Source organism: Pygocentrus nattereri, chromosome 4 (genome assembly GCF_015220715.1).
Source record: "Pygocentrus nattereri isolate fPygNat1 chromosome 4, fPygNat1.pri, whole genome shotgun sequence".
Classification (NCBI taxonomy): domain Eukaryota; kingdom Metazoa; phylum Chordata; class Actinopteri; order Characiformes; family Serrasalmidae; genus Pygocentrus; species Pygocentrus nattereri.
Genome location: NC_051214.1, coordinates 20,642,144 through 20,662,536, shown reverse-complemented (window position 1 = coordinate 20,662,536; position 20,393 = coordinate 20,642,144). Strand labels below are relative to the sequence as shown.

The 20,393-nt window shown below is 40.2% G+C and overlaps 1 protein-coding gene across 1 annotated transcript in view; it reads left to right on the top strand.

Moving 5' to 3' along the window:
- The window catches only part of atf6 (activating transcription factor 6), a 91,654-nt gene that overhangs the window by 45,835 nt on the left and 25,426 nt on the right, over nt 1-20,393 (top strand). The window contains exons 8-12 of the mRNA XM_017723734.2: nt 2,289-2,474; nt 4,904-4,995; nt 7,257-7,397; nt 11,008-11,127; nt 13,366-13,465. Of these exons, the coding sequence (XP_017579223.1) occupies nt 2,289-2,474; nt 4,904-4,995; nt 7,257-7,397; nt 11,008-11,127; nt 13,366-13,465 (639 nt within the window). The remainder of the gene's footprint in view (nt 1-2,288; nt 2,475-4,903; nt 4,996-7,256; nt 7,398-11,007; nt 11,128-13,365; nt 13,466-20,393) is intronic.

Here is a 20,393-nt window from a genome sequence, read left to right as displayed (position 1 = left end):
GTTTGTGTACACACGGCTCTCATGGGGCCCATTAGAGCCCCTCCAGGGGGGACACTTAAAAAGGGCGCGCACTTTAGATGTCGACTCATTGTTGGGTTCTGTAATGAGCTGGAAGCCCACAAACAGACCACGTTCTCATGGCCTTGAATGGGAAGTAGGGCACTCTCTCTTGTTTCTCTCCATCAGTCACTGATAGTTTTCCTCCCACGTCACCGTTAAGCACATTCATTCCTCGGTGTTTGGTGTTGTGCTTGTGTCTGCTCTACTGCTGAGAGTCAAAGGTGGCTTGCATAACCAAGTGTGTTTAATTACAATCAACTGCCTGGTTACATAAGAACCAGAAGGATAGCTGGTGATCTGACAGCCGTGTAGCTGCAGTCTACACTGCCTGTCAAAAGTTTGGGGACACCTGGCTTTTTAACATCTTTTGAATTGATGAGCCTGTTGTCTTGGTTAGTTTGCTTTAAGGTAAAGGAGATATGATCAACACCTGCATTTTGAAATGCACAAATACATTAACGGCAGGAGAAGTGAGTCATTGACTGGAAGGTTGTGGGTTCTAATCCCAAGACTGACTAGGCGTACCTGGTTGTGCCCTTGGGCAAGGCACCTAACCCCCCACTGCCCCAGGTGGCGCAGCTCTGCTGGTGATGCTGTGCTGCATAGTTAGGTAGCAAAATGTCAAATTTCCCTTGTAGGACCAATAAAGTAATAACAAATAACAAACTGCCAAGAAAATGTGAAATTTTAACGTACTGAATTTCCTGTTTTTAACTGCAGGGTGTTAGAATTCACTGCTTGATGGTCCATCACATCAAGACAGCGCCCACTCCATTTAAATAACCACGCCTCACCTACTACTACTAGGTCTTCATATTTTTAAAGCCAAGGGTGTAGTTTCACCTACGGGGAAGGACAGTGTGAAACAGCACTGTCACATACCACTAACACTTCATTTCTGTGTTGTAGCTGATTCAGTGGACTCTTGTTTTATGTTAACAGGCTTTCTGTGAGCTAACTGGACCATATTCTGTCCTCAGTTAAAGTTAAAGGGGAACTCCACCAATTTTACAAAATGACTTAATCATTCACTGGTTTAAATGTAAACAAATTCATTCAGAGTGGTTTGGTGTGAAATGGGCCTTTCTAGTGACCATTATTGTACTAGGAACTAGGACCATTATAGTACTAGTTAAGTTATTACACAAAAAGTTTATGAATGCGTTGCTTGAGACTTTAGACATTGTTTTGTGATGTATATCTACAGCATATCCATTTGGCCTAAATTGTACCCCATTCAGTTCCCCCTCAAATTCACAGTCCCTTTGACAGATCAGGTCCGCGGTGGTTGCATTCACTGAACAGAAAACAGTAACAAGCAACACTGAGTTTAAAGCTTTAGTGTAGCATTCAGTCGGTGCCATCCAAAGTATAGAACATGTTCGCTTGAATGTTTTTCACAAGCTTAAAATGACTGTTTAATCTAGAGAGCTGCTTCAAAATGGAAATATATGTTCACTTGATGCTAAAATCCGATTCAAATTCCCACTGAGATGATGACAAAATTGTCTTCGTTCTAACAAATGAGTACAAATGAGTGCAAACTACATGAATTAAAAGGTTTCTGTATTTGACAGCCAGTGGAGGAGGAGTAAATGACTGGGTACAAAGACTAAATGAAAGTGTTTTATACTCCCAGTTGTCTCAGCAACAGTGAACTATAATCAATTTTTTTCTTTTAAGAAGCTACAAAACTGAAAGAATAAATGACTAAAGTGCTACCTTGGGCGTAATGCTCACCCCATGCCTTTTATCCCCTTGTTTTGATATCAGCACTCAAACCTTTCAGCAATTTTCAGTATGTAATTTGAACAGACTTTAAAATCATTATTCTCAATCATTATTTAAGCAAAACCTGCCTTTTATACCAGAGAAGACACTTTGATGACCATGCAGCAGAGTGTACCCAAAATATACACAAATGATTAGGACTGTCTTATGTGAACAAAAACGAGTATATTTTTCCTTGCTAGACAGAAGAATAAGAGTCAATCATTGCTCAAAAGACATTGTGACCCAAAACTTTTCATGGGCATCGCGAAAATGAGCAAGTTACATGTTTATGTCTGTCTTGCCATGACGATGGAATGACCCTGAGACGAGGTGCCAAATAGGACAAATAAAATTCCATGATTACAGGATTTAACCATGATTACTGTTTTAGGTGCTACAAATCACAGACTATCGTCTGAGTAACCTTCTTTTTATTTTCCCTTTTTTCTATCCAGTGCAGCTTTTCGCGGCGGCAGCAGCGGATGATTAAGAACAGAGAGTCTGCATCTCTTTCGCGGAAGAAGAAGAAAGAGTACCTGCTGACGCTGGAGGCCCGTCTGAAGGTGGCGCTGTCTGAGAATGAGAAGCTGAAAAGCGAGAATGGCGTGCTGAAGAGGCAGCTTGACGGCTTGATGAGTGAGGTAGGCTCTGCACCATCACATTAGGGCTGCAAACGGCTGTTTTGATGAATGATTAGTTGGGCCTTCGTTACTTTGATCAGTTAAATCTGCAGATATTTGTCTGGAAATGATCTGTAATCGAACAAATTAAAAACACAAGGATTGTTCTTTCTTTATAGAACATGAAACTACTCTATGAAACGCCTACTCTGTATTCTTATTTTATATGTTTTAAAAAGGGCTTTTATCAAAGATACAGCTACAGATTTTCTACATTACTTCTAGAGATTCTAGATGCGCACTCCTACTTCAAAAGTGGCTCGTGTTACAGACCCTGTTCTATAAATTTGCCGCCAATAGTTTTATACATTTTTTTACAATTCAGAGTAAGTTAAAATAAGTTTTAGCGATGTATTGTTACTGAAACTATTTGGCGTTTTTAGGTGTTTATTGAGTTTAACTTGTCGACTACATCTCGGCTAGGTGCATTTACATTTACTTATCCAGAGCGACTTACGAAGAGTGCTTTGTCTATTTATTTCTTTGGCTAGTTACCAGTAGTTTAGCGAGAAAGCTGGTCCTAAGCTCAGGTAAGATAAGATAAAATAGACTTTATTGTCCCACTGGGGGAAATTTGCATTGTTACAGCAGAATACACAGTAAGCAGATAAAGAGCAGTAAGTATATAAAGATGTTCGTCATACAAAATATAAGATATACTGTAGAAATAAATAAATAAACAAGGTGTCTGTTAGCAGAAAAATATAAAAAATAAAAGTAGAATCAAGAAACTGTACAAATCAATAGTTTACACATGCAATTGTATGGATGTTGCACATTTCTGAGCAGGTAATGACTAGATATTGCGCAGAAATTGTAGATATTGCACAGTAACAATTACAGATATTGCACAAAACTTGTGTATGTATACCACTTGTACCATTCTATCAGCAGCAGATATTGCACATTAATTGGAGGTAGGATAAGATATAGGTCTATGTGGTGTGTTTGTGATAGATACCTGGAGAAAAGAAAGAGTTAAACACAGTGCAGTGCAATGCATTACAAAAAAAACTCAGTGCTCACTTAAGTGCTGTAAAGCTGCCCACGCCCCAGCTACCGCCACCTGCCTTGGACTAGCTGCCCGGAAAACTACATTGAAGTTTTCATGGACTCCTAACTATTACTACTACTAATACTACTTCTATTAATATTAGTAGTATAATCATTTGTAGGTAGTTTGACCAGAGGAGGACAGAAGAGGTCCCCCCTTGTGAGCCTTGGTTCCTCCCAAGGTTTCGTCCTCAGCTCTGACGGAGTTTTTCCTTGTCACTGTCGCCCCTGGCTTGCTCACCTGGGGGTTTTACATTTATGTTAAAACTTTCTTTTCTGCAATTCTGTGAAGCTGCTTTATGACATCAGTTGTAAAAAGTGCTACAAATAAATTTGATTTGATAATAGCTAGGGCACATCAGGTGGACGATGCACAGCATCCAACAACAAAGTGGCACTCAGCATCTTACTGTTATTGTACTGTATTAAACTAGATCCAGACCCGCCTAAAATAAGTGACCCGTGACTTAAAATTTACACTGCTTGTTTATCTGAAAGACTTCAGGTTGACTGACCGCTCAAACACTGATGTTCTCAGATAATATTACTAACTTAGTCACGTCGTAACATACTTCACTTACCACCTATGACTCCATCTCTCTTTCTCTTCCTTGAATTCATGACCGCTTAGCATCGTAATGAAAATCTTTGGTTTTATACAGAAATGTTGTCAGTAAAGATTTAGAGGGAAGACATTTGCGAGTCGTGGGCTGGAGGTTAGTGAACTGGCCTTGTGACCAAAAGGTTGCCGGTTTGATCCCCAGCGCCGACAGTACATGACTGAGGTGTCCTTGAGCAAGACACCTAACCCCCCAACTGCTCCCTGGGTGCTGTGGATAGGGCTGCCCACCGCTCCAGGCAAGTGTGCTCACTGCCTCTAGAGTGTATGCTCACTAGTGTGTATATGGTGTTTTCCTTCACAGATGGGTTAAATGCAGAGGGGAAATGTCACCGTTGTGGGACTAATAAGTATCGCTTAACACTTAACTTACATAACATTCTCATCATTTGAGCGGGATGGCGAATTTGGAATCATACAGAGCTTGCAGATTACTTGCTAAGTTAGACAGCTTGGCAGTGAGATTGAGCAAACTAAATAATAAAAAAAAAATACTCTGATATGTTTGATGTGGGTTCTTAATTTCCAGAACATGAACCAACATAGAAAAGTGCAGAGAAATGTGGCAGGAAATAATACAAGTGGACGCCTTTAGTTTGAAGCTAAACAGCTTATCGAAAATTGAAGTTTTACGATTTGATTTTTAAAAAACCTGAATGACTATTTATATAAACTGCTGACTTGTCCCTAATGAGGTGCCATGTGTCTCCCCCAATAGAACACTGTATTAAAGGCTACTGCTCCAAAGAGGCGGGCGGTGTGTCTCATGGTGGTCTTGGTTTTCCTGTTCATCAACATCAGCCCACTGAGGTAAACTGAACCTTCCCACAGATAACTGAGCCCTCAGTTTTATTGAGCCTCATCAGTGGTTCCCACCTCTGATATTGGAGTGTGTGTATTTCAGTGTTTTCTCTGCTCTGATACACCTGCTCCAGCTCAGGAAGAGCTTGTTCATTATATGATTAGTCAGATCAGGTGTGTTTATGCAGAAAAACTTGCCAAAACTGTACTCCGGGACAAGGCTGGGAATCACGGTTTGTAACGTTTTGAAGCTTCTGGAGGAGCCCAGGCCACGTTCACACAGCACTCACGAAATCTGATTTCTTTGTACAGATTATGTTTTAAATGTGATCTGTATGCGTCAGTGTGAACAGATCAGAACAGAACAGAGCGTCACACTGCTTCACGTGCCTCATCAGAGGTAAACAATCACAACTGCCAACGAATGGCAGTTGCTCCCAGAGGACCATCTTCATCAGTATCACAGCCATCATGAAGCTTCGCTGACTGACAGCTGGGCTCATCACCCAGAATATGTTCGAGGTTGCTGTAAAAAGGGCGCAGTCACGGACTTTTAACTGTTCTTTTACACTGCAGCTTCATTCTCCTGCAGCCACGTTCGGTCCTTTTCTATCAAAATCTCTTCGAATGCATAGTTGTGATAAGTTTCTTCTAATTTTTTGTACCGAAGTATGAGGCCAAATGTTTGAGTCTCAGCAGCGCGAAATGATGACGAATGTCGAGTTCAATTGATGTTCGAGTTCAAAAGTCGTATGAATTCCGATTTGGCTCTTCAGACTGAGTCACACTGCTGCAGATTGGATACGGATCGGATTTCAGTATCACATATGAAAGCTTTAAAAATTGGAATCGAAAATGTCAGATTCATGGTGTTTATCTGTTCACACGGACACACAGACGCACATCTGAGTTACATATGAAGAAAAAGATCAGATTTGGGCCACTTTTACCCGCTGTGTGAACAAAGCCTAATAGAGGAAAGACTGGTGCTTCCGAGGAAGTCAAGGAACACTCATTTTAGGATGAGCTGTGATTCAGTGCAGTGATCATGTGCGTTTGTACGTTATTAAAGGCCTTGAACGTTTTCACTTCAATAGCCTGTTGAATTATGGTCACCACATTTTACAACTGTTGAAAGAATTGACCTTCATTCAAACTATTTGTTGACTTGTAAATGTGGGGAAATACCAGAAACAGGTTAACTTCTCAGCAATAATGCCAGTAAAACTGTTCAGATTTATATTACATTTAGATTTAAATGGCTTTGTTGGCTTGAAATGTAATTCAGAACAGTTGTTAAAACAGTGAAAGGAATGCTTAATGTTTATATTATTAATGTAATATCCCATGTACACCCTCTTCTCTTCTTCTCTTCTCATCTTCTCTTCTCCCCTCTTCTCTTCTCATCTTCTCTTCTCATCTTCTCTTCTCCCCTGTTCCCTTCTCCTGTTCTCTTCTCATCTTCTCTTCTCCTGTTCTCTTCTCATCTTCTCTTCTCCCCTGTTCTCTTCTCATCTTCTCTTCTCATCTTCTCTTCTCCCCTCTTCTCTTCTCCCCTCTTCTCTTCTCATCTTCTCTTCTCCTGTTCTCATCTTCTCTTCTCCTGTTCTCTTCTCATCTTCTCTTCTCCTGTTCTCTTCTCATCTTCTCTTCTCCCCTGTTCTCTTCTCATCTTCTCTTCTCATCTTCTCTTCTCATCTTCTCTTCTCCCCTCTTCTCTTCTCCCCTCTTCTCTTCTCCTCTGGTCTCTTCTCCCCTACTCTCCCCTCTTCTCTGCTCTTCTCTTCTCCCTGTTCTCTTCTCCTCTCTTCTCCTCTCCCCTTTTCTCTGCTCTGCTCTTCTCTTTGCTTCCCTTTGCTTATTTTCTCTTCTCCCCTGTTCTCTCTCCTCTTCTCTGCTCTTGCCTTCTCTTCTTTTTTCTTCTCTTCTCCTGTTGTCTGTTCTTCTCTGCTCTCATCTTCTGTTCTCTTCTGTTCTCTTCTCTCCACACCCTCTCTTCCCCTTACTTTTGTCTTTCTTCCTTGCTTCTTTTCATGATCTCTTCACCTTCTCTCTTCTTCTTTTACCTTCTCTTCTCCCTCACTTCACCCTCTCCTCTTCATGGCTTCTCTTCTCTTCTCTTATCAACACCCTCTCTTCACCCCACTCGTGTCTTTTCTTCCTTGCTTCTCTTCACATTCTCTTCAACCTGTTTTCCCTTCCTTTTCTCTCACCTTCTTTTCATCCTTTCTCTCTTTCTCTTTTTCTTTCGCCCTCTCTTTCTCTGTCAGTCTGTTTGATGGAGGTACAGGTTCCAGGTTTGAAACAAGCCCTAGTCCAAATAACAGGCGTCTGCTGGGCTTCTCGTCAGAGAGCGACAGTGGTGCAGGGGGCAGCATGCCTGACTCTGAGCCCCCTCATACTACAAACAGGTAACATTGTTCTTCAGCACTGTGTGGGGTCCAAAAACACCTGAGCCTCATACCTGACACAGACCAGAGAGGTCATTATGTATAAAAACATACCAGCACAGGTGCAGAGTGACCGTGTCCAAAACGCTGTGGAAGAGAACAAGGCTCTGTTCTTCTCATAACCCCCAGCCCCTACACACACACGCGCACACACAAACACACAGAGACTTACACAACCAGTCAAAAGTTTGGAATCAGTTTTCATTACTGTAAAAGCAGTTTGTTGAAGATGGACATGTTTAATTGTTATATGATGTTTTCAACTAATTAATAGGAAGCTGTAAAAAATAAATATAGAATGATGAACAGAGCTGAAGATGATTCTGTAATGACTAAAAACTATTGGTCAAAACTCTAAGCAGGCAACTTTAATATTAGAAATAATTTCAGATTATTATTTATTATTTAATAACCTTTTGGTGTTTCCAGAAACCTAAAGTACCTTCTTGTGTATATCCTATGGTACTTGATTCTACACTTTGTATATTACTAATGAATAAATTATTCAGTATGTCACTATGACCGATTATTCCAGACTATTGAATGATAAGTAACAAACACTCATTTACCTGCAATTCTTTAAGGTGGTCATATACAATGGAAAAATGCACAATATTTGTTTTTTTTTTCCTGTGCCAAAACAATGCACATGATTTCCAATTTTTTCTTTTACCCCAGAAAAAAAGACAAACGTCTCCCACAAGGGATAAAGATTTCCTTTACTCATAAAGAAGTGCAACTGCAGAAATTGGGTTACATATTATTGTAAAAGGGCGAAATGAGTTTCACCACCTCATTTAGGAGGCACAGACTTTCAAATGTCTGTAACCTAGTTTTGAGTTACCTTTGGATTTGCTTGTCCCAGATCTGATGAAGTCCTTTCAGCATCTGTTTATAAGCCCTGGATGCTGGGATGCAACTGATCAGTAATCTTGACCATCAGTATGCCAGAGAAAACAGTGATGGGTCAATTGAACGAATTCATATTGCCTGTAGTTGTAGGCATAAAAGAACAGTGGTAGAATAAAACAATCTGATTTTTGCCATTTGAAAACTCCGGCATGCAGATTATGTTCGAATAATTTTATTCATGTCTGAATACATTTTGTGTAGTTATGGTAAAGCTTTTAGATGCAGTGCTGCAGTTATTCCAGCAGTGTATAATACTGTACCCCAGCACATAAAAGGCTAATTTTTTTTGAGGACTTAATTTCATGCATGTTTGTGTTTGCTTCTGTTTTTTGTCAAAAAAAGAGTAAAGAATGGGCATAATTTAATTTCAGCTCTTTTAACTATAGTATGTCGTTTCAAAGGATTTGCCCAGTTCACAAAGAACGGCATTAGTAGTAGATGTGGAAGGTTACCCAAGGCTCAAGTTTAGGTCCGCTTTCTTTTTCCTTCCTCCTGCGTTACACGTAAACCTCCTGACTTCTGTCGCATTCTGTCACATGGAACTGTTTCCAGGCTGGCTCGAAACTTAATCTTTTGTCCCCAGCCCTCTCTTTCCAACTCAAATTGGGTAATTAGATGTCTGGAAGTGGTCACAGTGGTGCTGGAAGCCAAACATGTCCTGGGAGCAAATGGAATTATGTAATTCTGCCCTGGAAAATAGCGTTCAAGAGGAACCTGAGAACGCCTTTGGAGATGGAGGCCAGGGGAGAGGTTTTTAGATCAGGACCCCAGATGGTCTGTGTTTTCTTTGTTACTTGCACCTGAAGTGTGCAAGAATTTCCTATTTATTTTCCAATTTGTTTGATGCAGGGCTGTGCTGCTTGAATTGGGTTTGAATAGTGCCAAGCACTTTTTAACTGTACTCAGTTTCAAAGCCATTGTTCCTGACTTCAATTAATAGTCTTTCCCCAATTCTGAGATGACATGATATCCAGAGCATCTGTTTCTAATGCTGTAAGGCTGGAGTCATGGTCTTTCTTGGTGTTGGGATTCAGATAGCAGTTTAGCCTACTGTCTTAATTTATTTCCGCTGACTGTTTTATTGCTTGCCCTGTTGTTTTATGGCATTTAGTACTGCTTCGTGTTTGCGGATCCATCAGTGTCCCATTTTCATCCTTTTACTCTTTTTGTCTAAGTTACAGAAGCCAAACATTTCCCTCTGAACGCTAAACGTGGCACAGATTTTAGAGGCCTCTAAATCATGCAGTGAAAAGCTGAATCAGCTGGTGTATCATCTGCACACAAAGCATATTCGCAAAGTATTGACGTTGCCTAGAAGTGCTTATGTGGCACACAATGAACGGAAACAAATAAAATATTCAGTGTGCAGAAGTTATAGCTCATTTTATGTTTTCTTTTTTGCCGATATTAAATGTAATAATGTTTTTCTGGGGTTTTTTTTGCATTTAAAACTCAAACATTTATTGTAGCCTTCTTGCTCTCGTTCACACAGCTTCTGTATTCTTGTATTTGCTATTGCTTTTGTTAGTTTGCTGCTCATTAGTTTATTCACAGGTCTCTTGTGAGAGCCGTCCAGTGTAGTCTATCGATGGCCTCCACTGGTGTTAATATTATTAACCTCTCAGGTATTGCTGACAATCAGCACTGTGTTTTGGAGATACTTTAGACTCAGAACACTTTAACCCTTGTGTGGTGTTGATGTGTTTGTTACAAATAATTTTTGCAAAAATACCAGATGTTTAAAATATCAAGTGTCCAGCGTAGGGTTCTACTTTAGCAGCTGGAGCCAGTCAGCAGCCTGTCCGTATTGTCCACACACACACACACACACACACACACACACACACACACACACACACACACACACACACACACACTAACAGCAGGCCATGTAGGAGGAGAACAGAGTGAAGGACACAGCACCTCCACACTTTTACTCCCCGTGGTTTCAGCCCAACACCACATGTGTAATATAAATATGTGGGGGGTGAAGACACTGAAAATGGGGTATTTTATATGTTCTTCACAGAAAATCAGCAAAGACCAAGAATCTGAGGTTGAAATAATAATAAACCACATCATTTTTTATTTTTGTGAACTTTGAAAATGGGTCCCACAGACCTGAACACAACACAAGGGTTAAACAAATTCAGCATGATAGCAACTGAAAATAATTTGACAGTCCTAATCGCTGCTGATGTAAATGATTCTGAATGAAGTTTACCTCATACCTCAATTTTTTGAGCTACTAGCTTCTGCAGTCCATGGTATGATGGCATAAGCAGATGTCACTGTTTAAAATAAACATGCCAAGTGGGTTCTTTGGAATGATGCTGTAGAAGAACCTCCTCCGCTTTCCTAAAGGACTTTAAAGGAACCATTTCACAGACCAAAGGTGTTTTTATTGCGTGGCATCATCTTGACTGTGGCTCTCAAACTCTTGTGATTTTTGTTAAGTTGATTAAAGCCAGAAGCTTATAAACTTGCTGACATTGTTTCAGAGGTTTAAAACCCTCATAAATGGCCTCCCTCATTCATATCGGTTCTCTGTCCGTCTTTCACTACATCTGCATCCCTGCCTCTTTTTTCATTGGCCCGCTTCTCTGTTCATTCTGCTTCTTTTGTGTTTCTAATTTCCTCTGTTCTCTCTTTGTCTCAGACGGGAGCACTTTGACTCAGTGTCAGAGGAGAAAGCTCTGATGGTGGTCAAAAGGGAGGCTCTCTTCTTCAGACCTCCACCCCCCTGCCAGCCGACAGTCAACAGGACCAAGTGCATGAAGTGAGTAAAGTAACAGTATTTATTTTTTGATTTCTTGGGAGCTGGTCTGAAGAAGTTGAGTTCCATGTTTCTCTTGCCATCACATTTATTTGTTTAATTGCATCGCCAGCGCAGGATTTTTCCCCAGTATTTTTCCCTAGTATTTTTGACCACTTCTATTGGTCCAGTCATCATGAAATTTTAACACATAGAGCAAATCGTCGCTGTCCAGTGAAATACACTGCTCAAAAAAATAAAGGGAACACTCAAATAACACATCCTAAATCTGAATGAATGAAATTTTCTCATTGAATACTTTGTTCTGTACAAAGTTAAATGTGCTGACAACAAAATCACACAAAAATCATCAATGGAAATCAAATTTATTAACCAATGGAGGCCTGGATTTGGAGTCACAGCGACGGAAGCATCAGTGTTGCTTCCTAAGTGGACAGTTTGATTTCACAGAAGTTTGATTTACTTGGAGTTATATTGTGTTGTTTAAGTGTTCCCTTCATTTTTTTGAGCAGTGTGTATCCATCTACCATCAGTGTAGGATCATACATGGATGTTCAAAGTTCTGCCCATATGGTCTCCAGGTCTCCAGTTGGATTTGAAGCAAAACCATTCATTCATTAATTCTTTCTTTCTTTTTGTTCTTTTTTTTCTTTTTTCTTTCTTTCCCACTCTTTCTTTCTTTCTTTCCTTCTTTATTTCTTTCCTTCCTCCCTCCCACTTCTTTATTTCTTTTTCTTTCCTTCTTTCCTTCCTCCCACCTCTTTTCTTTCTTCCCTTTCTTTCTTTCCACTTTCTTTCTTTTTCTTTCTTTCTTTTTCTTTCTTTCTTTCTTTCTTTTTCTTTTTCTTTCTTCCCACTTTCTATCTTTTTTTCTTTTTCTTTCTTCCCATTCTTTCTTTCTTTCTTTCTTTCTTTCTTCCCACTCTTTCTTTCTTTCTTCCCTTTTTCTTTCTTTCTTTCTGTTTGTTTCTTTCTTCTGTACCACTCTTTCATTCTTTGTTTTTTCTTTCATTCATGCTAGCTTACTCTTTCATACTCTTCTGCTTGAACTTCCTCCATGTCTTGGAACATATGTTCACTGTAGGGATTCTTCTTATTAAACTGATAAAACTTTTAGGAACTTCGCTTTCAAGTCCGAATGGAGCAAAGGATGTTTCAAATGTACTTTATTGTGCTCATGTGTGCTCCATGAGCTTTGAAGATCATTTGTATCCAGAAGAGTAGAAACGGTATTTTGGGGATTTCAGTGGGCTTTTATTTTTGACGAAGGGAAACTGCACTTCACAATAAAGAATTTGACCCGTCTTTCTCATGGGAAGAATTGTGTTAGCTCTCTTGTGAGAGCAATGCAACATCGGCAGGCCAAGAAACAGCTAAGCAGCCAGTATTCCCAGAACTTATGGAGGCTCAGGGGAACTGTGATTTTATGGTTCACCTAGTGTAGATCAGAATACTCCCAAATGAATGCAGACATTCTGCCCTAACATGGTTTTACTTCAAATCCAATTTACTCACGTACAAAGCCAAAACAACAAAACTGGTCACACACTGTGTTGCGTGTTCAGTCAATCAGTCAACCTTTATTTAACCTCGGAAAACATTGAGGGTGACCCTCCTTTACAATGTTCCCGAGTTGATACAGGAGAAGGGATTGATGATGTGTAAGAGCATCAAATAATAAAAGTAAATTTAATTTTAAAATGTCTCAGATCAGGTAAATATAAAAAAAGAAACATTAATGATAAAAATACAGTAGAAAATATAAAACGTAGCTAAAATGTAAACGTTTATCAAATGAAAATAAAAGGAGAGTAAGATAAAGTAAAAATATATAATAATCATAATTAAATGATTAAATAAAATGATCATAATTATTTTGTGTATAATACAAATAATTATTATCTAATATAGTTTGTTTGAATTTTCGTGACCAAATCATGAGGATTATAAGGGTTTAAAATCACATCATCACAAACAAGTAATACATTTATTAAAATAAGACAATAATAGTAGAAAACAGTGTCAGGTAGAGTGGAGGTGGTTAGAGAGTCTGACTGACCCAGCGAGCTGAGCTGAAGTGTTTCCTGTAGTGAGGGTCTCGTTGGTGCCTGTAACTAAAAGCAGATTTTCCCAGTTCAGTACAGTCTGTAATTCAAAACTCTTTATTAAAACTTAATCTTCATTCAGATGTTGAAGAAGGCCGACTAATCTGATTGGCCCTCTTCTGTTCTTTGTATGCAGGATGGCCAGCGAGCTGAAGGGCTGGGTTCACCGCCATGAGACAGAGCGGACCAAGAGCACCAGCACCAGCACCAGGAATCCCAGAAGCAGAACCATCCCGGTACGTGTCCTCAGTGGCTGTTGCATGCACATTCACTTACTGCCCCTCTTTCCGCAGTGTTCAGAGTGGAAGCCCATAGGAAAGTATGAACTCTAGGTCTGTAGTGGTGGTCTACGTGATATTTCATCCAGCGTGACCTCAACCTCCACAAGGGGCTTTTTATATCTCAACTGATTTATCACATTTGATGTTTATGAGTATTTGCTGGCATTTTCAGACATAATCATGGAACAGTTATTATTAGTCTACATTGCACAATATAATTTGTCTTATTTTGAGGCAAAGGTTTTGGTGCAAATTAAAGCTTTTCTAGAGTTGCTGGCACCGCTGTTTGCCTGTATTTAGTTAAGGGTACTTACAAGCTGAATAACTAGGCTAACTAGTCTAGGCTAAGACTAATGCTACTAGTCTAATGCTAAAGACATGATCAATACGGTGCTGTGGTACCATGTCATGGGAAAGTCGTGTGACTCAATAAAGGGCAGGTCCAAGTTAAATTGCAAGTTCGCATCTTTGATTTTGGATTTTGACATTTGTTTTCATTTAAAATAGTGACTTTTTTGTTGTTTTTTAATTTTTTGTAATAACTAGTTCATAGGCATGAATAGCGTGTCTCAGACACCAAAATATCTGCATGTGTGTGTTTACTCACCACTGGTCTAGACAGGCTTTTGTTAGTAAACAGTTGTGTCTGTTGCCATTTCCCCCTTTTTCATTGACATTATTGTGCTCTACATTATGTACCCATCATATTATTAGCAGTTGTAGGTGTGAGTCGATGTAGAAGTGAGTAGCTGCTTGTGAAACAATGGTAAGGTATATTGAAGAGAGGCCAGGCACCTTTAGGACCGCTGTCACTGAGGCTTCTTCTACCCCTCTTGTCACCGGGTTGGGCCCCCCAAGGGTCCATCTCAGTACATTTAGTCAGGGAACATACAGTGAGGAAAATAAATATTTGAACACCCTGCGACTTTGCAAGTTCTCCCACTTAGAAATCATGGAGGGGTCTGAAATTTTCATCTTAGGTGCATGTCCACTGTGAGAGACATAATCTAAAAAAAAAATCCTGAAGTCACAATGTATGATTTTTTTAATAATTTATTTGTGTGTTACTGCTGCAAATAAGTATTTGAACACCTGTGAAAATCAATGTTAATATTTGGTACAGTAGCCTTTGTTTGCAATTACAGCGGTCAAACGTTTCCTGTAGTTTTTCACCAGGTTTGCACACACTGTAGCAGGGATCTCCATACAGATCTTCTCCATATCAGCCAGGTTTCTGGTCTGTCGCTGAGAAACACGAGAGATTTTCTATAGGGTTTAGGTCTGGAGACCCAGCCACGACCCATCTTCAATGCTCTAACAGAGGGAAGGAGGTTGTTCCCCAAAATCTCGCAATACATGGCCCCAGTCATCCTCTCCTTAATACAGTGCAGTTGTCCTGTCCCATATGCAGAAAAACACCCCCAAAGCATGACGCTTCCACCACCCTGCTTCACAGTAGGGATGGTGTTTTTGGGCTGGTACTCATCATTCTTCGTCCTCCAAACACGGCGAGTGGAATTAAGACCAAAAAGTTCTATTTTGGTCTCATCTGACCACAGAACTTTCTCCCATGACTCCTCTGGATCATCCAAGTGGTCATGGGCATACTTAAGACAGGCCTGGACGTGTGCTGATTTAAGGGGAACCTTTCGTGCCATGCATGACTTTAAACTATGACGTCCTAGTGTATTACCCACAGTAACCTTGGAATCAGTGGTGCCAGCTCTCTTCAGGTCATTGACCAGCTCCTCCTGTAGTTCTGGGCTGATTCCTCACCTTTCTTAGGATCATTGATACGCCATGAGGTGAGATCTTGCATGGAGCTCCAGTCCGAGGGAGATTGACAGTCATGATTAGCTTCTTCCATTTTCTAATAATTGCTCCAACAGTTGATCTTTTTTCACCAAGCTGCTTGGCAATTGCCCTGTAGCCCTTTCCAGCCTTGTGGAGGTCTACAATTTTGTCTCTGGTGTCTTTGGACAGCTCTTTGGTCTTAGCCATGTTAGTAGTTGGAGTCTTACTGATTGTGTGGGGCGGACAGGTGTCTCACGACCTCAAACAGGTGCTTCTAATTTAAAATAATAAGTGGAGTGGAGGTGGAAAGATTGACAGGTGTTCAAATACTTATTTACAGCAGTAACACACAAATAAATTATTTAAAAAATCATACATTGTGATTTCAGGAATTTTTTTTTAGATTATGTCTCTCACAGTGGACATGCACCTAAGATGGAAATTTCAGACCCCTCTATGATTTCTAAGTGGGAGAACTTGTAAAGTCACAGGGTGTTCAAATACTTATTTTCCTCACTGTAACTGAACCATAATCCACTGAAATGATGTGTTCTAAGCTGTACTGACTCCACACACCCCGCCTCGCCTCCAGGCTTTTATTCTACTGTTCTGTTTTAAAACATTCGGTTATGAAAAGGAACAAATACAAACTTTTCACCTGGAAAAACTGGTTTAAGCTTCACAATCAGACCTTAAAACCGCTGCAGAACCTTTGAGGGAACATTTACACAGTTTGTACCTTGACGAAGGACAAATGTACCTGCATAGAACCTTCATTTCTAACAGCGTATGGGAAAATATCAGTCAGTGTGTGGGAGAAACCACCACAGCGTATCTCTGACCCAGACACAGAACTGAGAGTCTTCATGGTTTAACATTGTTTATGTTCTTTAAGTAGATCTCAGTGCAGATTTACTTACAGAGGAAATCTGTCCTTCTCTTCTGTCTCTGTCTCTGCACTCAGTCTTCATCGGCTTAATGCAGCAGTCTGGGAAAGTAAAGGGCTCTGAGCAGCCAGGCACCTTTCATTCATTCATTCATTCATTCATTCATTCATTCTCATTCACTTATTCATATTCATATTAGTTTGTTCGTTCATTCAATTATTCATTCTTCCACTCATTCATTCATTCTCATTCAATCATTCATTCCCATTCATTCACTCTTTCATATTCACTCGTTCATTCACTCACTCGTTCACTTACTCTTTCATTCGCTCATTCATTCATTCTCATTCACTCGTTCATCCATTCAATCTCAATTCACTCTCATTCATTCATTCATTTTTTTTTGTTTTCTTTTTTCTTTCTTCCTTCCTTCCTTCCTTCCTTCCTTCCTCCACCTTTCTTTCTTTCTTTCTTTCTCTCTTTCCACTCTTTCTTTCTTTCTTTCTTTTTCTTTCTTCCTTTTTTCTGTACCGCTCTTTCATTCTTTGTTTTTTCTTTCATTCATGCTAACTTACTCTATCTCTTTTAATTTGCTTGCTCTGTGTTTTTCTCTTTTTCACTCATTCTGTTTTCTTTCTTACTCTTTTTCTTTCATGTTTGTTTGCTCATTTTTTTCACTTTCTTGCTGTTTTTCTCTCTTCTCTTAATTTTTATTCTTTTCACTCTTACTTTCCTTCTTTCTTACTTTTATTTCTTGTCTATTTGCTTGCTCTTTTTTCATTTTCTACCTTACTTTCTCTCTCTTTTATCATGTCTTTTCTTTTCACTCTTCACATTCCTTTTTTCTTTGCATTTTTCTTTCTTGCATGTTTATTGCCTTTTTCTTGCTTGCTCTTTTTTCTTTTCCTTGTCCACTGACTTTTCTTTGCTTTACTTATTTCTCTTTTCCTCCCTCCATCTCTAAGCGTATCTTAATAATCCTGTGGGGAGGTGATAGTAATGTGTAATCAGCCTCAGTAATGCACTGCTTCTTTACTATTACAGCACTGAAAGCTCTGCCTGTGTTCGTAGTTCATCCAGGTTCATTCATCACCCTGTGAGCTCACACGAAGCCAGATATGTGACATGATTAGAACATGATTAGATCCTTATCCTAGATCAGCCTCGCTGGTTCAAAATTATTTGAGACAAAGCAGTTGGGCTGTCTAGCCTTGTCAGCTCTGTGTAAAATACGACTCGCGCACTGCAGGCTGTTTCATGGACTTTAGCGGAGCTGCAGAGGAGCTAGAAGTGGATGTATTTGAAATCCAGGGGAAAAATAAAGCTAGCCCAGTGCTCCTCTCATGGTCCGAACCAGCTGGGTTTGGAGTCGAACAGCGCAAATGCCTGCAGGGCAGAAATGAGCGAAGCCTTGGACTTGTTTATTCAAGTCTTTTATCACTTGCTTTCTTCAGATGTGATTCTGCTTCAGATAGAGAGAAGGAATTAAATAGATAATTGAGTGGCAGATGTTAACTCTTTAAAAGTGATGCCTAAATAGCAGTGCTGTGTAGTGTTGTGCTTAAATCCATTATACGACAAGAGCTTAGCCATTAACAGGCAACCCCTTTTATCATTGCAGGCCTGTACAGTTTCAGTCTAGTTTAAATCTACTAAGACATTAACTTGCCTCTTGCTGTTTTATGTAACCATTAATACGCAAATAGACATGCAGGCACACAGCAAGGTGTAACATTCTGACCACCTCCTTGTTTCTAAGCTCATTGTCTATTTTATCAGCTCCACTTACTATATAGGTACACTTTGTAGTTCTACATTTACAGTTAGAACAGGGTAAAAGGGGCTATCAAAATATCAGAGAAACAGATGGACTACAGTCTGTAACTGTAGAACTACAAAGTGCACCTATAGAGTAAGTGGAGCTGATAAAATGGACAATGAGTGTAGAAACAAGGAGGTGGTCATAATGTTATGCCTGATGAGGGTATATCGTATTCCACTTGACCAAGAACCTGTACTTCCATGGCCTGGCTTGTGTCCAATTTAGTAGAAATGCCACTGATCTCTTATATTATTAATTCCATAGGCGTGAAGAACTGAATTGTGAAAGTCAATAAATCTTTATTTAAACTCTAAATACATTGAGAGAGACCCTCATTTACAATGTAGCTGAGCGATAAATAAAATAAACAAGAAGAATATTAATAAAAGAAATATAATAACAAAAAGATTCATTTAAATTAAAGAAGTAAAAATGAGAAGTAAAACAATAGCTAAGACATACACTATATTTCCAAAAGTATTCGCTCGTCTGCCTTCACACACATGCTATTCTTAATCCATAGGGTTTAATATGATGTCGGCCCACCCTCTGCAGCTGTAACAACTTCACCTCTTCTGGGAAGGCTTTCCACAAGGGTTAGGAGTGTTTTTATGGGAATTTTTGACCGTTCTTCCAGAAGCGCATTTGTGAGGTCAGACACTGATGACAAGAAGGCCTGGCTCACAGTCTCCACTCTAATTCATCCCAAAGGTGTTCTATCGGGTTGAGGTCAGGAGTCTGTGCAGGCCAGTCAAGTTCTTCCACACCAAACTCGCTCATCCATGTCTTTATGGACCTTGCTTTGTGCATTGGTGTGCAGTCATGTTGGAACAGGAAGGGGCCGTCCCCAAACTGTTCCCACAAAGTTGGGAGCATGAAATTGTCCAAAATCTCTTGGTGCTGAAGCATAAAGAGTTCCTTTCACTGGAACTAAGGGGCCGAGCCCAACTCCTGAAAAACAACCCGACACCATAATCCCCCCTCCACCAAACTTTACACTTGGCACAATGCAGTCAGACAAGTGCCGTTCTCCTGGCAACCGGCCAAACCCAGACTCGTCCATCGGATTTCCAGACGGAGAAGTGTGATTGGTCACTCCAGAGAACACATCTCCACTGCTCTGGAGTTCAGTGGTGGCGCTTTACATCACTGCATTACACGCTTTGCATTGCGCTTAGTGATGCAAGGCTTGGGTGCAGCTGCTCGGCCGTGGAAACCCATTCCATGAAGCTCTCTACGCTGTTCTTGAGCTGATCTGAAGGCCACATGAAGTTTGGAGGTCTGTAGCGATTGACTCTGCAGAGAGTTGGTGACCTCTGTGCACTATGTGCCTCAGCATCCACTGACCCCGCTCTGTCATTTTATGTGGCCAACCACTTCGTGGCTGAGTTTCTGTCGTTCCCAATCACTTCCACTTTGTTATAATCCCACTGACAGTTGACTGTGGAATATTTAGTAGTGCGGAAATTTCACGACTGGACTTGTTGCACAGGTGGTGTCTGACCACGGTACCACACTGGAATTCACTGAGCTCCTGAGAGCGACCCATTCTTTCACTAATGTTTGTAGAAGCAGTCTGCAGGCCTAGGAGCTTGGTTTTATACACCTGTGGCCATGGAAGTGTAGCTGTAGCATATCACACGATCTTTACCATCTGAGGTTGCTTGGCTTAGCTTGCCTTCTCCTCTGGAGCCAATTAGCCTGAGGCTGTCTGATATAGTTTTGCCTGAACGAGAGCTGAGACAGCATTTTCCTCATGGTTTTCATAAGACCTGTTTTGTCTGATGTCTGAAACCCGGTCTTTTTGAAGGTGTGATATCTGCCTGCGGCGTGAAGCACGTTCAACCAGTGCAACTCATTTATGTAAATTTCGGTAAATGACATTCATGTAGCATATCCATTCACTGAGCATGATTAAAAGTTCAGTTTTGGTAGTGTCTTGCTTTGATTTCCTTAAAATAAATCAATAAATGAGTCAGTTTTTTAAAACTGGGGTAAATTAGTTTTTACCATGACTGGAAGCCGTTACTGCTATAACTCTCCAATACTCTTAGACCCAATCTTTAGACCTCACTAGTGCAAATGACCCAGTCATTTGCCTGGAGAGAGTTGCAAATAGACTAGTGTGTTGACAGACAGGTGTTTCCCAGAAGCTGAAAACTGTAATTTGAACCCATTCATTAAAGTGACCCATTAGGGAGCCATGCTAGTCCCAGGTACCAAATCAAAATAAATGCTCTAAGGTGGTCATTATCAGCCTAAAACAACCTGACAGGAGCCCAGGGACATTTCCATTGCCTAGAATTAACTATAAAACTCTCTGGGGCACCTATTCATGCTCTCATCTGTTCTCTTTGTTTATGAACTGTGTTAATTAGCG